General features: G+C 42.8%; 3 protein-coding genes across 3 annotated transcripts; 2 read left to right on the forward strand and 1 right to left on the reverse strand.

Annotated features, from left to right (window-relative positions):
• Positions 1-2,398: 2,398 nt before the first annotated feature.
• MELLADRAFT_64180 (uncharacterized protein) lies at positions 2,399-2,988 on the reverse strand (the record flags this gene model as incomplete). The annotated part of the gene is made up of 2 exons (XM_007411297.1): positions 2,399-2,446; positions 2,680-2,988. 2 exons carry the CDS (start codon positions 2,986-2,988, stop codon positions 2,399-2,401), a joined length of 357 nt encoding a protein of 118 aa, XP_007411359.1.
• An 11,048-nt stretch (positions 2,989-14,036) lies between these two features.
• On the forward strand, positions 14,037-16,057 carry MELLADRAFT_88063 (uncharacterized protein; the record flags this gene model as incomplete). Its single annotated transcript, XM_007411232.1, has 5 exons — positions 14,037-14,323; positions 14,396-14,848; positions 14,903-15,128; positions 15,177-15,452; positions 15,533-16,057. The coding sequence occupies 5 exons, from the start codon at positions 14,037-14,039 to the stop codon at positions 16,055-16,057; spliced, it is 1,767 nt and encodes a 588-aa protein (XP_007411294.1).
• Positions 16,058-19,084: 3,027 nt separating this feature from the next.
• MELLADRAFT_72155 (uncharacterized protein) lies at positions 19,085-22,039 on the forward strand (the record flags this gene model as incomplete). Its single annotated transcript, XM_007411233.1, has 3 exons — positions 19,085-19,419; positions 19,527-20,007; positions 20,073-22,039. Coding segments are annotated over 2 exons (1,350 nt in total).
• Between the last annotated feature and the right edge of the window lie 506 nt (positions 22,040-22,545).

Consider the following 22,545-nt stretch of genomic DNA (forward strand, 5'->3'; position numbering starts at 1 on the left):
AGGCCTTGCAAGACTCGATGGAACAGTCACTACGAGAGTCGCAAGGTTGCTTGTGAGGCACAGGAGGTGAGACTTTGTCAATGTCTATGTTCCTTTCTCTTCACAGATATCACTTAACATTACTGATCATATTGTTTATAGGTTATCAACTCTATGATCGCAGCAGATCGCAAGGCTGCTTTTTTTAAAGGTGTCACGATTTCTGCCTCTGAATGGCATGCAGTCGAGTTAGTTAACAAGGTGTTGAAGGTACAGGTCTCTCTTTATCTCCATACTTTATTTTGATTCGTTTATTGACCAATGCCTTCTTTGTTTTAGACGTTTGTTGATGCCACAGCCAGAGTTGAGGGAAATGGCCCGACTGGTTGTATTCTCCTTGCAGAATACAAGAGAGTTATCAACAAGCTAAAACAACATCAAGCTGAATCTGTGACCTTCCCAAGTCTTGACAACGCCATTGACATCATGATCAAATGGCTCACCAAGTATCAACACAAGGCTGCGGACTGCGAAGCTATAGTCCTAGCCACAATCCTTAAACCACAATATCAACAAAAATTCATATCACTTCATTACCCTGAATCCAAAATCTCATCAAAGCTTTTGATTGAGTCTGCGTTCAACGAACTTGTGGAAGACTCTGAGGGACGTGAGACAACACCAACACCTGAAGAGCCAAATGACCCGGTGGATGTTGATGAGTTCGACGTTTTTGGGGATTCAAATGATCTATCAGCCAAGTCTCCCAGCTCGGAGTTGGAAGACTATCTGCAAGGCCGATTTCCAATCACAAAAGAACAAATCCCACTCGATTGGTGGAAGGTTTGTCTTTGCTCTACTCCTTCTCTTTATCCCCTTTCTGATCCTTACAAGAGTTGTTAACTGACCTCCTCATATTCGGTCAACAGGTAAATCACCATCGTTTCCCAATACTTGCAAAGCTTGCCTGTGACTACCTATCAATCTCTGCCACTTCGTGCGCATGTGAGCGCACGTTTTCGGCCGCTGCCGATGTCTGTAGCCCATCGCGAGGAAGCATGCTACCTCGCACAATGGAGCAATTGGTTGGGTCTCAAGCCTGGTTGAAGGAAGGGATTATTCCTGATGGGGATTTTGAAGAAGCTGCAAGAGCCCTTCAATCCTATATTGACAAGATGCACAAAAAGAAGGGCAAGAAGGGGTAGTCTTTATATCTGGGATATCTTTCACATGAATTTTGTTTTCACTTTGTCTTTTTTTGTTTTTCTTTCTTCCACTTGATTCCTATACCAAGTATAGTCGAATCCAACCCACTCTCCTACCTCCCCAGCACTATAGAATGTTGGGCAGGTACACATGGGTTTTGAAATAAATCTTTTTCTTTTCTTTTAGCGTACACAGCGCGCTATATAGCGGTTCCCTCCATAGCGCGCTAAAAAGCAATATTGTAGTGGTTTAAGCACTACAATATCCCGCAAAGACTTTTTTCTGCAAAATAGCGGAGTGGCAGCGCCCTGTTTCATAGCGGAGGCTGCGCACCACTACGGAATCTGGTCAAATTCCGTAGCGTTGCGCAGCGGTTTGGGTGTTGCCATAAGCTCCTGTACCACCTCCTGTGCGTCGGATTGCTGTTTTCTAGTCTTCATTCGTGGGCGCTGAGAAGGTGTGGATAACAATTTTGTGTGATCTTCCTGATGGGAAGAGAGCTCGGCCATCATTTTGCGGCGAATGACAAGGTAAGAATCTTTGTTGTACATGTTCATGGATGCCACAATCGCGTAAAACCCACAATTTCCATACGGAGGAGGGTTGTGAATTGATTTGATGTATGGTACAATTCCAACTGGTAGTTGCTTCAATATAAACTGATCTTTTGGTTCCACAAGACCGCTTTTGTCGAATGTATTGGATTGAAGATGAAGACATTTGGGGTCGTGGTTGATATTTTTTGGAGTCAAAGATGTGTACTTGGTCGAAGTGTTCTCGTTCTTGTCCTTCCACTCGTAATCAATTGGAAACACCTCAGCGCCAAACTTCCGACTGGCTTCAAGCGTGGCATTGACTTTATGATTGTCTTGAGGTAATCGTAGATCCTCAGCGATCAAAGAGAGGCTTACTTCAGGAAGCAGGACTTGTTGGATGAACGAATCAGGGCCAAGTGGGGCTGTGTTTTTCTTGTTTAGTTGTACATGTGATGAATTGGATAAGAAGATTTGCTCGAGTTTTGTTACAATGACCTCGAGACCCTTGTATCCATAACTAAAGGTAACAGAACATTAGCATCAGAGCATTTCTCTGTGAACTTGCATGGACTCACTAGCCAGGAATCTCTACTTCAAACCCATCAAATTGTAACATCTGACCTCAGACACCGGCCTTCCATTTCTGTACAGCTAGGTCAAAGTAGTCAGACTTTGTCTCACGTGTTATTATCTTTGAAAGAACATTGCAATGCAAGTCTAAGCGGCTGTTGTACCACAAAAGCATGTCAGCCAGTGGTGTTACAGACAAACTCCAAGTTGGGTCTCACCTCACAAGACCGCTGAAGTCGATTGAGCTTGGCCATCCTGCACTGATCCCTTGGGGAATTACATCGCGTTCTTCCACATGAAGCCCGCAAAACAACGCCGTTTGTGCAAACTGAAAAAGAGGTCAACAATATAATACATTTGTTAGGATGTTATATGTTATTTGACTTACCGGAAGGCGACCCTGAGTGGTGGGCATAGCAAGGAGTTCGGCCTGCATTGCGAGAAGTTTAGCGGAAGGTTTGACTGGCATCTCTTCTTCACAAAACAGGCAAAGGTTTTTGCCTGATTCTGTGTCGGAGCCTTCAGTGTCGGACCCAATATCACTTTCATCATCCTCAAAGAGTAACAATTGTTCTTTGTGTTTGTCTTCATCCTGAAAAAACAAATCATGTGCATGGCCATCAGGTAATTCAGTAGTTTGAGTTATGCCATTAAACAAATCGGTAGGTTGAGTGGTAGGTTGGGTGGCATTAAACATATCGGTAGGTTGAGACTTGCCCACAGGACATATGTTGGCCCGATGTCCTGGTTGGCGGCATTGGCTACATTTGTAAACTTTGGTGGTTGGGTTTGGGTTGGGTAATTGAGAGACATCTATCGGATTCGACGAGATAGAGGGAGCTGTAATTGGAATTGACGAGGCAGAGGGAATGTTAGGCTCTTTGGTGACGGCTTCATTGGAATCGTTTTCTTCTTCGTCAGAGTCTTCATCCAGCTTGGCCTCTTCTCGAGTGAGTGCGTCTTCAAGTCGCCTTCGTTTGGCTTTTTCTTTTTTCTTTTGTTTGGTTTCTTCAACTTCGTGTCTAGATTTCCATCGACCATTCTTAGAGACTGCTGGTTTTTTTTGACTCCCTGTTTGTGGCCGACCTCGATTGTTGTGCTTTACTTCAGGTGGTAATATAGGAACTAATGAGTAACGTCCTGTTTTCATTAGATCAACTTCCTCATAAATTTTACGGAGTGAATGTTCCGGTAGAGTCAATAAGGCATTGAATTTCGAACGTGCGGCATCATGAAGGCCTTGTTGAGATTGGGGGGCAATGTCCATGACAAGGCGCCACTGATCATGCACTAGGTTTGGGGAAAGCGTTGAAGATACCTCGCGTTCAGCAGCGATGTCGTGACTACATGGCATTCCCCATGCAGTTCGGAAAGTCTTGGTGCAGGGCCGGTCAGGTTGCTGTTCAGACTGAGACATCTTTGTGTACTGGGAAGCTATCTCCTTGATAGCAAAATGTGAGATAACACCGTGAAGGTCCTTAAGGAATGCCGGTATGTCTTGAAGTGTCTTGCCCTTCTCAATTCCAAAGGAGACCATGATTTCATTGTACTGATGTTCACCATGACGTTTGAAAGCATTAAAACAAGTTAAGAAATCGTTGTGGGGACCGTCTAGAAAGGTTTTCAATCCGAAGTGGCCTCCTTCGACCCGGGATGTAGATGAATTGCCAAAATGGGGTGTTGATGATGTAAAAAGCGAAACGAACTTGTTACTTTGATGAAGCCAATTACGTTCCAAGTATTTGAGAACGTTGCTTTTTTTGGCGATGACAGTGAGAGATTTCAAGTTCATGTCATATTCTTCAGGAGTTGATGAGCAAGTAAACTGATTCCAAACTTTCATGAATTCATCCCATTCATTGTTTGTCTTGAAATTCTTCTTACAATTCTTCCCTATGTTCTTGTTGATGTGCCAGATACATAATATGTGTACAGAATCTGGAAATATCGTGTTGATCGCATTAAACAGCGCGGGTTCGGCGTCAGTGGCAAAGGTTCGAGGAAGGCTAACTGTTGTATCCAAGCCAAACACAGTCGACTTCAGCTGTTGCATAGCCCACTCGTAAGCATCTTCGGTCTCACTGTGCATGAAACAAAGTGCTACAGTGAAGGATTTGTGGGCGTTGGTGGTCCCGACAATGTGGAGTAGAGGTAAGTTGAACTTGTTGGTTTTATAGGTGCAGTCGATGCCTAGCACGGTAGGAAAACGTCGTGCAAGCAGGATGGCCTCAGGACTGGCAAAGAAAAAACTTTGAAGGGTACCGGCGTCTGAAGTTACCGTCCGGAAAGCCCATTTCAGGTCGGTGACCAAATCCAACAAGCCTTGGATCGCGGTTCGTCCATTGAGCCAGGATCTCTTTTGACGTGCCCGGGCGTTGTAGATATCGCGCACAAGGACGTCGGCGCCGCTGTCCACTTTCAGACGTGGGCGAATGATGCGTGGTCGAACGCCAGCTGAAGTTAGAAGTGATATCGTCTTGTCATTTTCCAAATTGATTTGTCAATATTGACTTTCTTCATGCAGATGTTTGAAAGGAGGGTGATTGTGAACACCTTTCAGAGGGTTTTTGATGGCATCCGAGGTGACAAACCACCGTCCTTTAGACGCGTAGTAATTCAGTGAGACCTCAAAGGTACATCCTGTCTTCTTCGAAGACGATGCACGCTTCTTGAAAAGCGAAAATTCGGTCGAGGTACCTGAATTCCCGTGACAGTTTTCTAAAGGTGAGCTCCTTCACCTCAAGTCACAATAACTACCTGAAGATACTAACCTGAATTCCCGTGACAGTTTTCTAAAGGTGAGCTCCTTCACCTCAAGTCACAATAACTACCTGAAGATACTAACCTATAAGGTTTGATCAGGTCAAGATAAAAATGTAGAAAAGAGATCGACGCGTATTCAGTCTAAGATCTATAATTCTTTTCCTTCCGTAGAATAACGGATTTATTTCACCTGAATTCCCGTGACAGTTTTCTAAAGGTGAGCTCCTTCACCTCAAGTCACAATAACTACCTGAAGATACTAACCTACATAATCAGATCATAACACAACAATCATATGAAAGAGATAAAAGTTAGATAAAGAAGAAAGCAAGTAAGTTCATAACAACAAGACTAATCTGACCTATAAGGTTTGATCAGGTCAAGATAAAAATGTAGAAAAGAGATCGACGCGTATTCAGTCTAAGATCTATAATCTAGCGTCGATACGATTTCAGGTGAAAGTATAATAATAGAGTCAATCATATTAGTAAGTAACTGAATTTAGAAAGAAAGAATAGATAAAGAGAAAATGTATATATATATAATTGGACAATGATGAAAAGAGAATGAGACGTGAGAAAGTATAAAGGGGTGTGACTTACTCTTTTCCTTCCGTAGAATAACGGATAAGGAAAAGAGCAAGTACGCGTTGGAAAATTCACTTGAGATATAAAGGATGATTAGGGTTTCAGACTTTAAGTTTAACTTGAGATTTTACAGTTTAAGTTAAAATGTCATAAGTATCTGACATGTATAGTCTTACTTCTACTATCTTTCATGACAGATGAAACACCATATACGAGAGACCAAGGTGTCTCTCAACACTTCTCCTTTTCATCATCAGCGTTCTGATCATCCTCATTGTCCTTAGCCTCATTTGATTTGTTGGTTTTTTTGGGTTTTGCTGCGCGGGAACACTCCAGATAGATGCGTGGCGTCGGTCCGTTAGGGTTGGGCTTGTGGCTCTTGACGGATAAAACGTAACCTTGATACCGTGCAACCACATTCAGATACATTATCCCAGCCTCCCTTTTGATGAATTGCTTGCCGATTTTGGGTGATTGCATTAATCGTACTGGGGCGGATCCTGTTTTGAGTTGATGAGTGATCAGATCAAATAAGTATCCCAGATTTGAATTAGAAAAGAAAAAGAGATGTGAACTGAACTGACCAATAGGAGGCCATTCATTGTCTCACTACACCAAATGTAATCTTTACCGGGCAGTAAAGAAAACTACTGACATAGAAAAGTCCTGAGGCAACAGGAAGAGAGCTAAAAATCTGAAAAGATATGCACCTTGTTCCTAGATGTTGGGGCGTCATGATGAGTATTTTTTTGTATTTTACATGCAGATATTGGTTTATGTACTAACAATAAACACTGAAAATCATCAAAAACTCACATGTAACAATACCTGAAATTTGGGTCATGAGTATGAAGACAATATTTTGTGGTCTAAAAACTTCAATAACTTTTGCAATTCTGCTCCAAATAACTCGATTTTTGGTTCATTCAAAAGCTGAACTATTCTCCTTCACACTTCATAATGTTAGTAAGGTGCTATCTAGTCATTTAAACACTCTACATATGTTCAAACAGTTCTACATGAATAGCTCTGTAGGATCTTTTTTAGACCAGCTACAGATGTGATGTCTCAATCAAAAATGTAGAGGAAAGGCTCACCTTTTTAATGCACTTCAAATCGAGTGATTTGTTTCAGAACTGCAAAAGTTATTGATGTTTGAAGATTCCAAAATCCTGTCTTCAAAGTCAAGGGCCAAATTTCAGGTATTGTTACAGGTGGGTTTTTGATGATTCTCAGCCTTTATTGTCAGTACATTAACCAATATCTGTGTGTAAAATACAAAAAAATACTCATCATGACGCCCCAACATCTAGGAACAAGGTGCATATTTTTTCAGATTTTTAGCTCTCTTCCTGTTGCCTCAGGACTTTTATATGTCAGTAGTTTTCTTTACCGCCCGGTAAAGATGACATTTTGTGTAGTGTCTCGCTCGTCGTTTGCCAAATCGAACTCTCGTAATATGCTACTCTCGTTCGATTCACGTTGCTCTTCATTTGTAACAACACTTTTGCTTTCACCGGTGGGACTAGGGTTCCAGTGCGATGATACGAGGTTCGGATTGTTATCAACACTTGTCAAGTGTGTAGGAAGTGAAATGATCTCGGTTGAGTTTGATATAGCTTGAGCTTGACCACTTGACAAATCAAGATGCTGAGATTGTGTTTGTGACAGAGTGGGTGTATAGCCTGTGGTTCCGGGGGGATTTGAAAACACGAACTGACTGGAAGGTGCAAATTGAAAGCCAGGAGTTGAGTGCCAGGCGATGTGGGGTTGGTACAAAGGTCCAGCTACATAATTGGTTTGAGACGGGATATAGACGTGGTGGTGGATAACAGATTGGTTTGGTAATGCAATTGGTAGTGTCGCGCTGGGTTGTGGCTGAGAATGAGTGAGATTTGAGTTCCCCAAAGGCTTTGTTCGGTCATTGTTCACAGGCAGGCCTTTGCTGTTTCGCTTCATCAGATAGATGCTGATTCTGGTGAACGCAGAGGGTCGGTGGTTGCCGGTTTGGCAAGTCCAGCTGAAGTAGAGTGTTGAGGACGGCTGAGGTACAATAAGAAGCAGATATGATGAGAAGAGACGATAGATAAGAAGATGAGTTGAGGAAGTGAAAGAGTGTGATGAAGGGAACGTTACTTACCATTGTAGGCAACATCATCTTCATCCATCCAAATCCAATCCACGTTTGGAGTCCCTGAGCTGTTCGATCGGTTGATGGATGTGATGATGAAGTGTTCCAATGGATGGTTGAGGTATTGCCGATTGGGATAGGTGGTATCATGATATGAGGGCTAGTAGCCCGCTCTGGTAATGAAAAGCCCTATTGAGCGGTAGATAGCTATCCAGCCCACATTAGCAGCCTGGAGGCAGCCCGTCAGGGACGTGTTTGGCGTGGAAACTTTCGGGTACTATCGGGTACCATTGGGTAATACCCCACAAAGAGGGGGCTTTGGGTTTTTTTTTTCGGGCGGTAAATAGTGATTTCCTTAAACTATAGTTTTGATTACCACACCGTTGGGAAGGGTACCCAAATTCTTTTGTTTAGATAGCGTCTGGAGATGACGTGGGCAAGCTTCTGAAACCACTGTTGCTCTTGATCAAAAACAATGTCGTAAAGGCGCGCCATAACTTGATTGTCCCAAAAGATCAACTCGCCTTCTGTCGGATCCATGGGATTTGGCGCATCTCCAGGTAAGCGTATGTCCGAGTCCATATGGACCATGATGCATAGGTTGGTGAGGTCTTGTATTGCAGACACTCGGTCAGATACCCGGGGCATAGTGAGGTTCGATGAAACGGAATCGTGTTGAACTGGAGTTAGATCTGACGTCAAAAGAAGAGCACTGATGCCAAGTTGGTCGTGTTTGGGTATGGATCAATACCTTTTCAACCGCTAAAGAATCAATAAAAACACTGACCATTTCCAGATTGAGATGCCCAAAAAAAAGTCTTTGAAAAAAAAGGAAAAAAAACTTGACCGTTGATGCAAAATGAACATCATTTTGCAAAAAAGTACCTGATTATACAGGTGCTTAAGTGCGTAAAATAAGAGCAATCATGACTGTGCGATTCTGATCTTAAGCAGTGGACGACCTTAAAATCCTGGATTGACACTTTGTGGCACGTGTGTTTGCATTAGTTGACTTGAACCACCCTATTGGTACACACGCATGGGCCTGATGGCCAGTGTGGTTTGTAACATGGAACAGGACCGCATGTCATGAAAGGAGTGAACTGACACATTCATTGTTTTTGGTGTTCAATTTAGCAAGGCGGATGTGTCAAGAGGTGGACAGGATTGGCCTTTGGTTTTTGTGTGCTTGTACTCTCAGCCAATGCTCTCTCAACGCTGCGCAGCAATCACAGAGTACATAGCTGTGACCTTGCCATGCTTCAAAGCTACCTCGTCTACAGTGCCTTTCCCCAACCTCAGCAAGCGTAGAAGTGCATCCAACGCAGTCCGGCTCAGTTCCACCTCACAACAAGATGGACAAATTCCTCACTTCCCACAGCACACCAACCCGGCGCTCACTAGATCTAGCACACCTATTCCCTCATCTACTAGCTTTTGTAGTCGGAGTCCCTATCTCCCACTCCATATCATGTGAGCCGGCTACGTCTCTCAACATACGGGCGGTTTTCTTAAAAAAATGAATATTCTTTTTCTTTTCCTCAACTCTGGTATCGTTCAGCTCGTGTGAACATATCAATAAGAATATGGAAAAATTTAGTTATGTATAGATGTGTTTTCTTTCTCTTCAACTTCACCTTGGTAACTGCAATGTGCGTGTATTCATAATTTCAATGTTCTTTATGTTAAGTTAGACATGCTCTCATACAACGTGATGTTACCACGACACGTATCATTATGTCATGACAATTGGCCGCTAGTTCTTCGGTCTTTTATAATTTTCCTTTCAGTTTCACTTACAATATTATTAGGTTTCCACCTCCTCCCCCTTAAACGGGGTCTTCGTTTAGTCCGTTTCTTTGCCTTTTGCTCATGATGCAATGTGAATGGTTCGCACGCGCGGGCCTAACGGCCAGCGTGGCTTCCCTTAGCATAAGTTATACATAACCTGTGAGGTTAGCTAACATGGAACAGAACCGCCTCTCATGAACGGAGCACCACCTTTCTTCAAGCCATGCACTTTGATATCACCAATTAAGTTTGATCTCTGATGATTTGATGTTCTTTAAGGTTTCCTTCCCCAAGCTAAGGTGAGTGATGACTGATGTCGTCAATTCTCAAGGTCCGACGTGAAAAAAGTGCTTAGAGACAGCGGCCCCGATTAGTCCAAGAATTTCAAACTGGGTTTCCCTGTCTCACTCTCAGGCGAGGTCCAACGAGTGCAGAGTCACAAGGCTTGTTCGAAGTTGCTTTCAAAGGCACTCAATCACCTTAGCCGATGCCAGCTCTTCTGATGATGAAAACGTGCTGAGATCTCGACCTACAGTCGCTATAGTCAAAGCTCAGCAACACTGGAGCCGGTACTGGCCCCGGTACCGGTACCGGTCCCAAATGTTGGTCCTTGTTTTCCAGATTCTTTAGCACGCATTGGGCGAGTGAATTACGTCCGTATCTCACATTTTAAGGATGAGAAATTTGAGAAACAGGTGACAGAAAGAGACAGATGATGATCAAGATACTTTGAATTGCACATTATACCAGACTAATCACCCCTTGAGTCTGCTCCACTGTCTCTTTGCCCCAAAAAAGTTTTTTTATAACCCATTTCCGAGTCCTCCATTATTTAAAAACAATCAACACACTCAATGGCCCTCAAGAAAAGTCAAAAGGCTCAGCGCCAGCGCCAAAGGAGAGAGCGGGATGATAGAATTGCAGCGCAAAATTCACAAAGTGACGCAGACCTGAATGAGATCAAATCAACTGAGGATATCAATGATGAAGATATAAACAACAACGTGCAAGATGAAATTGATCAAAACAACCTAATTCTTCAGCTTTACAGCCTTGATGCAGCCGACTCTTCAGATGAAGAACAATGTGATAATGATATAATTGAAAATAATCTTTGGCCAGTTTTCTATGCACGGGATCGATCAAAACCTACGATTGGAAAGCGTAAGAACAAAACTCGCGGGTACATCAAAGGCTACAGAAAGCCAATTGTCAACACTGAAAACCCGGAAAAAAAACTCAAACCAGCTCCTGTTTCAAAACAAACAAAACACAACTGGAAATTAAAACGCGAAAAAGCAGTCGGAAAGAATGCATCATTACTTGGCAACTGGCTTGCCAAGGCCAATCCTTCTCCGCTCACAACAACACCTCCAATTGATGATGTTTGTGATGTAGATGTTCAGGCCGATGAAGAATCTAGCGACTTAGACGACAATTGTGAAGAAGATGATGGATGCTCTGAACGGAGTGATGATTCCTCAGCAGCGAAGGAGAGTCGCTTAGACAACTCTAATGAATACAACACCCGGATCGATCTCTGTGTCAGCCGGTATCGAGACAGTGTTAAGAAGATAGTAACAAAGCCGGATCTTAAGCAATGTGTTGATGAGGAATGGGAAGAGTTGAACAAAGCCATATTCAACGCATCTGTGATGTACAAGGAAAAGCAGAAACGTGATCCAAAGTTTTCCTATCCACATCTAGACCTTGCAGACCTTCGCAAGTTCAACTCACTTCGGAAGGAACTCAGATTATCTGGTGCAAAATCTCCTTCAATCACTGCTTCTGTCTTGACTGCTCTGTCCTCAGCTCGCCGAAGCAATAAACCACATCCCCAGTTCAGCTCCGGCAGAAGTCGTGCAAGAAAGCTTCGCTTTCAAGCCGATCACTTGATCAAGCAACACGAGCTCTCATCCCCGAAAACTGGACTTAATTCGCCACATGTATCAATGCTTGATAATCCACAGTTATTTGAGGTGTTATACTCATGGGCAACCGATCAAAAAGTTGGTCAGGTCAGTAACCATTCTTTCATTCGATTTGGGAATGGTTTGTTACTGCTGAATGATGTCTAACCCAGATTGTCTTTGTCAGGTTACTCCTCGAGCATGTCTTGAGCATTGTAACTCTACCATCGTTCCGAAGTTTTATCCTGGAAAACGCATCACTTTGGTAACAGCTTACCGCTGGATGTTCAAAATGGGATTCCGACCGAAAGAGTATCAGAAATCACTCTATTTTGATGGCCATGAGCGGCCCGATGTTGTGAAGTATCGTGGAGAGTTCATCCGGATGTATAAAGAGTATCGATCTGCCTCGTATCAATATGATGGCATCAATTGTGAAGACGAGGTAAAGGCTACACCGGAAGGACGACGTCGAACCGTGTTTTTGTTTCATGATGAATCCACCATACATGCAAATGAACGGTCTCGAATATCTTGGCTGTTGCCTCACACCTCTGAATTTCGAACCAAGAATGTTGGTCGCTTGATCCACATATCCGATTGGATCTTGGAATCACATGGACGACTTCATCTTACACCCGAAATCATCTCGAAGCTAGGGGTTGAGATCAGTCCTTCATTACCAACAGATGCAGCGGAGGTGATTTATCCGGGTTCGAAGGGGGATCCATGGTGGGACATGAAACAGCTTATCACTCAAGTGAAGACTAAAGCGATCCCTATCTTTGAAGCAATGCACCCTGACTGCTGTGGGGTATTTGTGTTTGATTGCTCGTCGGCTCACGAGGCTTTTGGTCCCTCAGCTTTACGAGTTCAGAATATGAACTTGAACCCTGGTGGAAAACAAAATAAACCACGTGATACAATCATTCCAACTGATGATCCTAAAATCCCAGCTGAACTCCGAGGCCTACCCCAATCTATGGTATTTCCTTTGGATCATCCAAACCCTGAGCTTGCTGGAAAGGCTAAAGGTATGAAAGTTGTCCTCAAAGAACGTGGTCTATGGAAAGCTTACAACGAAGAGCGAAAAAGTCTTGGAAAGCCCCCACTGAACGGCACTTGCTCAACTTGTAAGAAGTCCGGGGTAGCACAAGACGACCAATTTCGAAAGGATCGACTCATCAAAGAAGCCCAAGCACATGGATACTTCCTTGATGAGAATCTACCTACTGAAGGAACCACCACGCCCTCCGATCCAAGTTGTTGTGCTACACACATCCTTTCTTTACAATCCGACTTCTTAAACAAGAAACCACTACTGCAGATGGTAATTGAGGAGGCCGGACATGTTTGTTTGTTTTTGCCCAAATTTCATTGTGAACTTAATCCAATCGAACTCTTTTGGTCTTACATAAAGCAGCGTGAGCAGTACATCCTCATCAATTTCCAATCAAACATCTACTGATAAGAGCTTATGGTTTTGATTTCAGAATACCGTCATCAAAGCCGCGAACGTCAGAGTTTTGAAGAGGCTAAGGCACTGTTTGAACGAGTTCGACAGGCCTGCCCAACGTTGGTAATCCGGAAATACTTTCGAAAGATTGATAGACAGATTGATGCATACGAGTAAGTTCTTAATGATAACATCACTAATTTCAACAAGACTGACTCCTTATATCATTGTCTTTTAGAAAGGGCTTCACTGGTGAGACAGCTGCCAAGCTGGTCAAGAAGTACAAATCACACCGTGAAATTCCTCATAATGCTCACTTAAAACCAGATGTGATTATTAACTGAGCTGTGTGTGATGTTGATACCACAGATACCAATGATATATCAGTCAATATGATTTGATATTTGTCTACTCCATGTTGATATTTGTCTACTCCATGTAAAAAGTGCTGCTGCAGATGCGTGAAGCACCTAAAGACAACATAAGAAGCTTATGTACATACCTTAGGCCCTAGTTAAGTACCCTAAGAGCTTAAGTATAAGCATAAGTATACCTATAGGTAGGAGGTCCCAAATGTGAGGGCAAAAAAAAATAAAAAAATTGAAAAGTGGTTGGATTGCCTAAGCAAGCTAGTTTTGGGTTAAGAAGGCTCTCCTCACTCTATATCCAGCTTAATTACAAGTGATTGAGGTATAGTAAAGTGTTGAGTCACGCTGTAACGTTTCAAAAGTTACTTGCGGGCGCGGTGTTGCTGGACTTCGACTGTAGCGACTGTATTAGTGTGAATGGATCTAAACTTAAAAAGTGATCAGGATGTACAGTAAGATGCAAAAAGGATGAAAAAATCCGGAAACAAAACCGACCTGGTGGTCCGTGCGCCCTGGGAAGTCTGGCGAAACCGGACCGCCAAAGCTCAGCAAACTTCTCGTCTCCAACAGCCACCGACTACCAGGGCTTCGCATACAGACCTATACAGACCTCACGGCTCCCAAACCCCAGCCCCCAACACCCATCCCCATCCATCCTCAAACCGCTCATCACTATCCTTAGCCTACCAGCCTCCTCAACTATCTTCAGTCAAGGGGGACTAGACGAATACTGCTCCTCATGGCTCCGCACCTTTCCGATCCACCTTACCGGCCATCGATTAGAACCACAACTCAGCCCTTCACCGTTACGAATGCCCTTCCGCGAGGTTTTGCAACCCTTTCTGGACTTCATCGCACCACACATCAGTCGTTTCGATCAGATTACTCCAAAGCATTCACCTTCAAGCCTACCCTTGACCCCTTTCACTCTGATTACTCTCGATCCATCATGCAAAACTTCTCACAAGCTCAAATCAACTTAGATGACACCCCCATTGGGCAGCGTCCTTACCCTAGCACTCGACGGTGTGTTCCTTTCTTTAGAAATTTTGCTTCTTTTGTTTGTGTCTCACATTTTTATTTTTCTGGATATGTTAGCGCATTGGCTGCCGCTGCAGTTGATCATGTCTCAGAGACCACTGCCTCTGTTGGTGATTGCAGCTCTTCGCTACCCCTTGCCGATGTCATATTTGGTCCACCTGTGGCCCGAGACCCCAGCCCAGCGGCCAGTTCCGACATTGAGATTGTCTCATTGAATTTACCACCTCGTGTCCCTCTGTCCGACAAAAAACCTGGTATGCATTCTTTCTGCTTCCGTCCTTTAGGAAGTCACATTCTAACATTCAAGACTTTTGTCTGTGGTTTAGTTTTGCAACCATCAGGAGCTCGTGTGACTACTCCTCAACCGCTCAGCGTGGCATACACTATGTGTTTGCTCAAAGGGACGGATATCACCAAGGGACCCGCTAAGAAGAATGCGAAGCCAGTCTATTCCACAATTCCCATCCCCGCCACCAAAAAACCTTTCGACCTAAACGAAACCTCTTTGGCGTGATTGAAGCAACGTTTATTTGATCTGGCAAGTGAGATTGATAACGACCAAAGCAAAGGTAACACAGCTATTCTCCAAACCGCCGATGCCATGAAACAAGTCAAGATCTATGCGTTTATTACTGCCCACGACACCTGGGCCAAAAACCAAGAACGTACCATCACCGAAGATATCCATGTCTCCTCTTTCTTTCAATCGGTCCTTGGAGCTCTCGGAAAGCACGCCGGTTTCGTCATTGTGATGGACAACCCAGCACGATGTGCTCAAGAGGCAATTGATGTATGTACCCATTATTTCACTTCACATTTTGCCTTTATCCTTTCACAGGCTAACTTTGCCCGGTTCTTTTTGGTGCAGGAACTCACAAAGAATCAAGCCCGACTCAGAGCACAGAACACCCTCAATAATGTTGTTACCACTGCCTCGGATCTTGCTCATGCAACTCCTGTTGATCCTCATTCGCGATGGCTCACTGCGTTACAAGATCATCATGGTTCATTGAAGAATAACAAGGCTGAAGGATGGCGAATTTTTAATCCGAAGGACTTGACCTTGAAAATGGAACTAACCTTCCATCACTTGATCCTGTGGGCTCGCGAATTGGTATGTTGTTTTCTTCCTCATTTTTCGTGATTAGATTTCCTTACTTGATGTCAAGTAACTAATGGGTTTCATTTTGATAGGTCAAGGGTACCAGAGATGTTACTATTGATGACCCGCCTATGGAATTGGAAGAGTTCTTCTGGATTGATGTCAAGCCGGTCAAGCGCCCTTCCCTCGCAACCCCTACTTCGGTGGCTAAGAAGATTAAGGTTGAAGAGGCGAGTCGCCCCTCTGAGTTGGGCAGCTATGCTGAAATGCAATCATCTACGGTCAGCGTCGATTTCAAAAACATACGACGCATCGAAATCCATTCAACTTTGCAACAATACTTGACCTGGTGCGAGATCGATTACAACAAGATCGACGATTATGTTCAGATCTTCTTCAAGCATTTGATTACCAGCTTCCATCGATTTCTATTTCCTTCTGTTTTGAGCGCAAAGACCATCGCTAGTTGGGGTATTCCATACGGAGTTGTGATGGAGTTAATGACTCGACCTCGCGAGTACTACACTTTCCAAGTCAACAAGTTAGAAGAACTCATGACTCTCCGAGCCATGAGAGCTGCCTCTGCTGAAGCCCATGGAGACAACATCGACAATTGAATCATGCACTAGTTTGTTCCCTGCCTATATTCCAGATGTGCATTTCTTGATTGTCTTGTGTACGGCTTTTCCCCCTTCACGAACCGTAGTTCCTCTCATTTTATGATAATGAATGTCCATCAAGATATGTATGCCCTCACGATGATTGTATGGCTACCACCCAAATGTGTGCTTTTGAACTTGTTAAGATTTACAAATCCTTTATTCAAACTGAGGTATCCCATCACCACTCCCACATGAAAACTAAATGAAATTTCTCATGAATTGTTCACAAACCAAGAGTGCGACCTTGATCATAATGTGTTTAATTTGCTCAACTACCTTTTTTTGTTTGATGTTCAAGTCGGCATCGAGCTGTCCGACCGTTCAAAAAAACCCATGTGATTCTTCTTTAAGAATCACAAGTCCAAAAAACCTCAACAAAAGGGAATTTTGTTTTTTGGACTTGTGATTCTTTCCTCTTTGGAGAACAACTTCGAAAATCGATTCAAAAGGACTGGTTAAATTCCAGGTTTCTGATCATACAAAGACTCAGTTATTTGGTTCAAGTCTTTCTGAAAAGACCTCAACCGAAAATGAGCTTTTGCGACAATAACCTTTGGAGGAAATTCAATCGGTTGCTCAAATTGCTCTAAACACCCGGTCACGCAGATGAAAGAATAACAAATTTTCATTTATCCTAAAGTTGAACTAGGTAATTGAGCAAGCTCACAACATTTCAAACGATTGTAGACAGCTTCAGATGGACATATCTTAAGGGACACATTTCCAGACAGTGAAAACTTATAAAGACAACACAATAATCAAGCTGCCGAATTTTGGCTTATTCGGCCGCTTGATTATTGTATTGTTCCCAATAACGGGCGGTTGAATAGCCACTAAAAGCAATCAGCGGTTGTAATAAACCTCGAGTCATAACTTTGGCGGCGGTTAAAAGCAGATAATCACCCTTATCTGGGACTTCAAACCATTGCTCTTCTCGCCGTAACTGAGCCTTCATGCTGTGGAAGGCATTCTCAATTGGATTCATGTCGGGTGAATAAGCTGGTAAATAAACTAAAAGTACCCCAGCATCCTTGCACATCTGCTTGATTTGTCCTCCGTGGTGTATGCGGGCGTTGTCCATTACAAGGACCGAGTTAACCGCGGGGTATGGGTTCATACGAGGAAGCTAGCATGGAAGAGGTCACACTATAATTAGTAAGTCAAAAGGGATTGATATCAGACCCAGAGATTGATGAAGATGAAACAAAACTGACCAATTCACATGCGAGGAATAGTTCAACATGAGTTTGTTCCACAGCCCCTTTGAAGACATTTCCTGCGATGATTCCTTGCTCACATACAGCAGGGAGAATCGTCCAGTGGTCTTGCTCGGTGTGGCGCTTCTGGCGAACTGTACGAGACCCCTTTGGAGCCCAGCTCTTCAGTCGAAGGGCGTCGCGCCCTACCACTCCAGATTCATCTTTGAAATGGAAAAGTCAATGCGATGAGCATACGACTACACAGAAACATCCAATATTTATTGAAAGAACAGTGACTTACCGATAAACACCAAGTACTCAGGTGGAATGCAGCCCACCTTTAACATATAAGCAGTTCGATCTGCCTTTGACTGCGCGGCATGAACACCTCGAGTGATAAGATGAGAGAGTCCTAAGCGGTTGTGCAACTCGCGGCCAATGGTCGATTGAGACACAGGGATGCCGATGATTCGTTCAAGCTGTTTTTGCAATTCATCGAGGTAGATGGAGGGACAGTCGGTAACCAATTCATTAAGTACCGCAAGATGTTGATCTGACAATCGGTGGGGTCGGCCACGGGTCTGGTATTGCTTGGGATCGCGAAAAACCCTCCGTGTTTGTTCGTAGAGCTTTCTCCAACGCCAAAGGGAAGTGGCGGAGATCGAAGTTCGAAGGGTCAGATTGATTGTAATGAGATCAACATCGTCCATGGCCATCTCGACAGCCAGGAGTTTGATATCCGCTGAGTAGGATTGAAAGCCCATTGAAGTGAACGGATTGGTGATGTTGGATGGGGATAGGAGGAATTTGATTGGATGGAGAGGGGGGGATCCGGATCGGAGGTGCTGGGTGGAAGTTTTTGGGGGGTTTGCTCTGGTTTGCTTGTGAAGCCATTCGAAGGTCATGGTAGTCAGTGGCTATGGACATCAGAAGTCAGGCGATGTTTGGCGGTCCAGATTCGCCCAACTTCGCAGGGCGCACGGACCAGCAGGACAATCTTGTTTTTAGGATTTTTCATCCTTTTTGCATGTTACTGTAAGTGCGGCTGGCTACATCGGGACATTTGTATTGCTGAATTGGTCTACGTCGCAGCGTGGAATATGGTAGCCGCTCGCATGAGAGCGCGCTCTCATCTTCCGCAACCCTTCGTTTGCTCTCGATGTTTGTTCAAGATTGTGATGATCGAAACTTTGTGTACAGAATCCAGATGCATCAAGATTCAACAGGCATCACTTGAAAATTGCGTTTCACAGCGTTTCACACATTAAGTACCGACAGATGACGTCATAGAGCCTTTATGGATGAAACGAAAATTCGGTCATGAGAGTGATCGCCATCAAATTACATATTCATGGAGACATGCGAAACGACAAACCATGAGAGGAAAAACAACTTTTGATGTGAAGAAATTTCGATACATAGATTGTGTGGATACACCTCAAGAAGGAGGACGCATAGCGCGCGCTTGAACTTCAATGGAACTAGGAAGTCATCAGATCAATCAGTGGGTGAAGTTCTAGAGAATCAAGCCACTTCTTTGATAGAAGCTCCTTTAAAGGCTTGGTCCTTCAAGTTCAAGTTGAGTAAGAGTTTAGTGATTTTTTGTCTGGAAACGAAATGAACCATGTGCACTATGTAGGAGTCAAATGTATGATTAATATTTTTCTATTGAATGCAATACAAATCAAGTCAGTGATGATTACATTTTTAATAATCAATTGAGGAACGACCTTTTTTTACTTTCGATGGGTGTTTAGTAAACAGATATATAATCAGTGCATTCATCATTGAGATCACGCTTTCTTAATAAAAGCTTGAACTCTCTTCTCATTATCCTCAACTTTCGTCATTCGGAGTACATCATCATCAATTCTTTCAATTATTCCGATTCGAGCGACCCTCTTCTAGTAGTGAAAACATCAAGACCTTTCGTCAGCTATCTTTCGATTGTCTGATCATTTTCTTTCTATTCTACAGTTGAGTGGATTGTAACTTGCTTCTCTCGACAATCCTCAAGTTTCAACGACTGTCATCAATTTATCAAATCTGGATTCCGCTCGACCGAACTCGATTTGAAGTTCCAAGGAGATCGGTAACTGAGTGTTGTTAAAAAAGTTAGTGAGTGATTTACTCTTGACCCTTTTAAGATTGGTTAACACCCCACTACAATTCTAAGTTATCGTAACCTTACGCAACCGTTGCTCTCGAACTACCTCCTTTCAAAGGCTTTCTTTACCTGAACCCCTTCCCCACTGACCCCAAAGGAAAACTAGTGGTTACATTTAAAATTCAATTCAACTGATTTTTTTCTTTAATCCATTCTCAACTTTGGGTTGTTCGTCACTTCCATCGCTGTTGTACTTCTTTCCATCTTTTATTCTTTTTCGATTATCACTCATCCTCTAAGACACCTTCAATCGAAGCATTTCATTCTGATTCAGATTGAAAACATTCTCTGTTTTATCAATTAACTTTTTGCTTTCTTCTTAAATCTATCTCAGTTTCAATCTCTCTCTCCCTCTTTCTCACAATCAATCTTTCCATCATCAACAAAATCATCATCTGATCATCCTACCGAACTTTGTCGATTACCGTCAGTCACCCACGAAATACAATAAACTCCGATCATCCAATCGCAATCAAGTACACTTCGATTCCCTTTGAATTATCCTAATCTTGTAATCTGTCCGTTCACCTTTCTACAATGTAAGCTTACTACCATTTCCCTTCATTTTGATTCATCTTACTGATCATCTTTGAACTATCAATAGGCCTGAACCTCCTAAAATCACCACTTCCTTGGCTGAAAGGATTGCCAAGCTCAATGCAAATGTCATCAATGAAAAATCAAATTCTTCCAGTTCGACTTCCGGTTTACCTGGTGAAATCAAATCCAAAATTTCGAAATACGAAGCTACCGGTCAACATGAAGCTCCGCTAGTGCCTAAAGGTTCTTTTGGACTCGGTGCTCCTCTTGTTGCATCTAGTCGTGGTCTTGATCGAATGCGAATCGCTAGTTTAGGCGTCAGTGGTGGACAGGCACCTGTTAGTTTGGTACCTTCCAGATCCTCAGTTCAGCGGAGCCAAAGTGGTCAACACTACCGTCATACCTCTGGCGCATCAGATGTCAGCAATTCACCTCCTAACAGCGGTCGACCATCTCAACGTCATGGATCCGGTGATTCTGTAACTTTACTCAAAAATCTCAGTCTCGCTCCTGCACCTCCGCTCACACCTAGTGCCATGAGCGTCAACTCTGCTAGAGCTGAACTTGGATCTGAGCGCAATTCACCCCTTCCAACGCCTGTTCAGATTTCTCAAATCAATCTTCCTACTACGGCATCTGAACCAGATGACGAAACGAGAGCGAAGACAACCAAAGAAGAATTGGCGAAATTCGAAGCTGAAGTAACTGATCCGATTGCAAGACCCATCACAGTTGACAATGCTACGACATCTTCAAGTGCAGATGGAGCACCGATCGAACCACCTGCATTGACATCCGAATCTATCTCACGATCTTCATCTCAAACGAGTTCTAATCTTAGTGGTGGAGAAAAACCAGAAGAAGATGGTACAGATTCACATGAAGCTTATGATGGAATCTTAGATGCTTATCCAGTGAACTCATCAGTAGAAGGATCTATGAATGGAGATGAAGAAGCGGATATGCCAATGGTGAAATGTGCAGATTGTGGTGTGCCACTTTCATTGATGATGTTAAGTGATCATGTTTGTGAAACATCGCCAGTCACGACGATCAAACCAGAAAACACAAGACCAGTACCATCCGATGTGCCGATCGATGCACATGAAACCAATTCGAATACATCCGAATTTGAAATCCACCCGATATTGGTCGAACCACTTAGTGAAAGTGAGATGGATGATTTACCAGAAGGAATTGATAATGCAGATGAATTCGAAGTTGAACAAACTACAGATAAAGAGAGAATCCCACCCATCAATACTAATAACAAATCAACTAATATCTTACCTGCTCAACCTTCGCCTACTCCTAGTCTCAACGCATCTACAAGACATAGTTGGGATGATGATGAAGATGAAGAACAAGGTGGGACTGGATTTGCTACGATTGTGAGACGTTCAAGAGGTTAAATGAAAGTCAAATTGTTTTTCTTTTCGTTTCTTTGTTCTTTTTGTTGCTTATCATCTTTCTCTCCAATGCATTGCCCTTTTTCATTTTCATCTTTCATTTACAATTTCTCATTTTAATGTGTGAGTCTGTGTGCGTAAATAACCGAGTTCTTTTTGTTTGGTATTTGTTCGATTTGATTTCATGGTTCATTGATTGTTCTTTATTTTTGAAACCTTTCAAAAAAAAGAAAAAAGAAAGCTTATTCAATAATTATCAAAAATTTAAAATGAATTGAATAAGAATTTAAGAAGCAGAACAAAATATTGTGAATATGAATTGTTTAAATCACATTTTGAGTGAAGATTACTTTTGCTTTGCGTTTTTCAGTTAAAACTTTTTTTTCAATCGATTTTGATTTCATTTTGTATTCATTGTTGTTTTCCTGCTTCTTTCTCTGTAGCGCTTCTTTCCCATCAAAAAAATTGAATTCTTCATTTGTTTTGTTTTTCTTTAGCAAAAAAAATTCATCAGCATTTTGTTAATAGTTTTTTTGTTTTTGTTTTCAAGTTACAGATTAATGGGTTTGATAAATCCCTTGCAGGAAAAGTATGACAAAGAAAATAAAGTGTTTGTTTAGGTATATGGCTAGGTACCATGACATGAGAGAAAGAAAGAGGGAGAGGGACACTTGGAAAGTTGTTCACCGTGTCTGAGCGCTTGTCAAGTGCACCAAAGTGATGCGTGCTTGTCGATGGGCAACCACAACACCTAGTGGATGGGTACTCATCTCAGCTGAATGAGACAAGGCTCAAAAAAGGTACTGGTGAAAAAGGACAATCTGATTTGGATCAAACTCCATATCAGCTCAATCTGAGGAGACTCAGACGAAAAAAGTGGCTTGATGTTTGACTTGGATCACATTCATTGCACATGTTAGACTCCTATGAACATGTCCAAACAGATGCAAGACTTACTGATGACTTATGCGGCGGAAAAATGAGCTCAAAATTTTGATCTAGATGATCTCAAGAAATTTAGCAGTGAGCATCAGGTCCGCATTCAATGAAAATGTACTCTGCTTTATTGGCTGCTTTATTGGCTGCACAGTCAATGATAGGCACACCACAGGTGTAAGTATGTATCTA

This window comes from Melampsora larici-populina (genome assembly GCF_000204055.1).
Source record: "Melampsora larici-populina 98AG31 unplaced genomic scaffold MELLAscaffold_24, whole genome shotgun sequence".
NCBI lineage: Eukaryota > Fungi > Basidiomycota > Pucciniomycetes > Pucciniales > Melampsoraceae > Melampsora > Melampsora laricis-populina.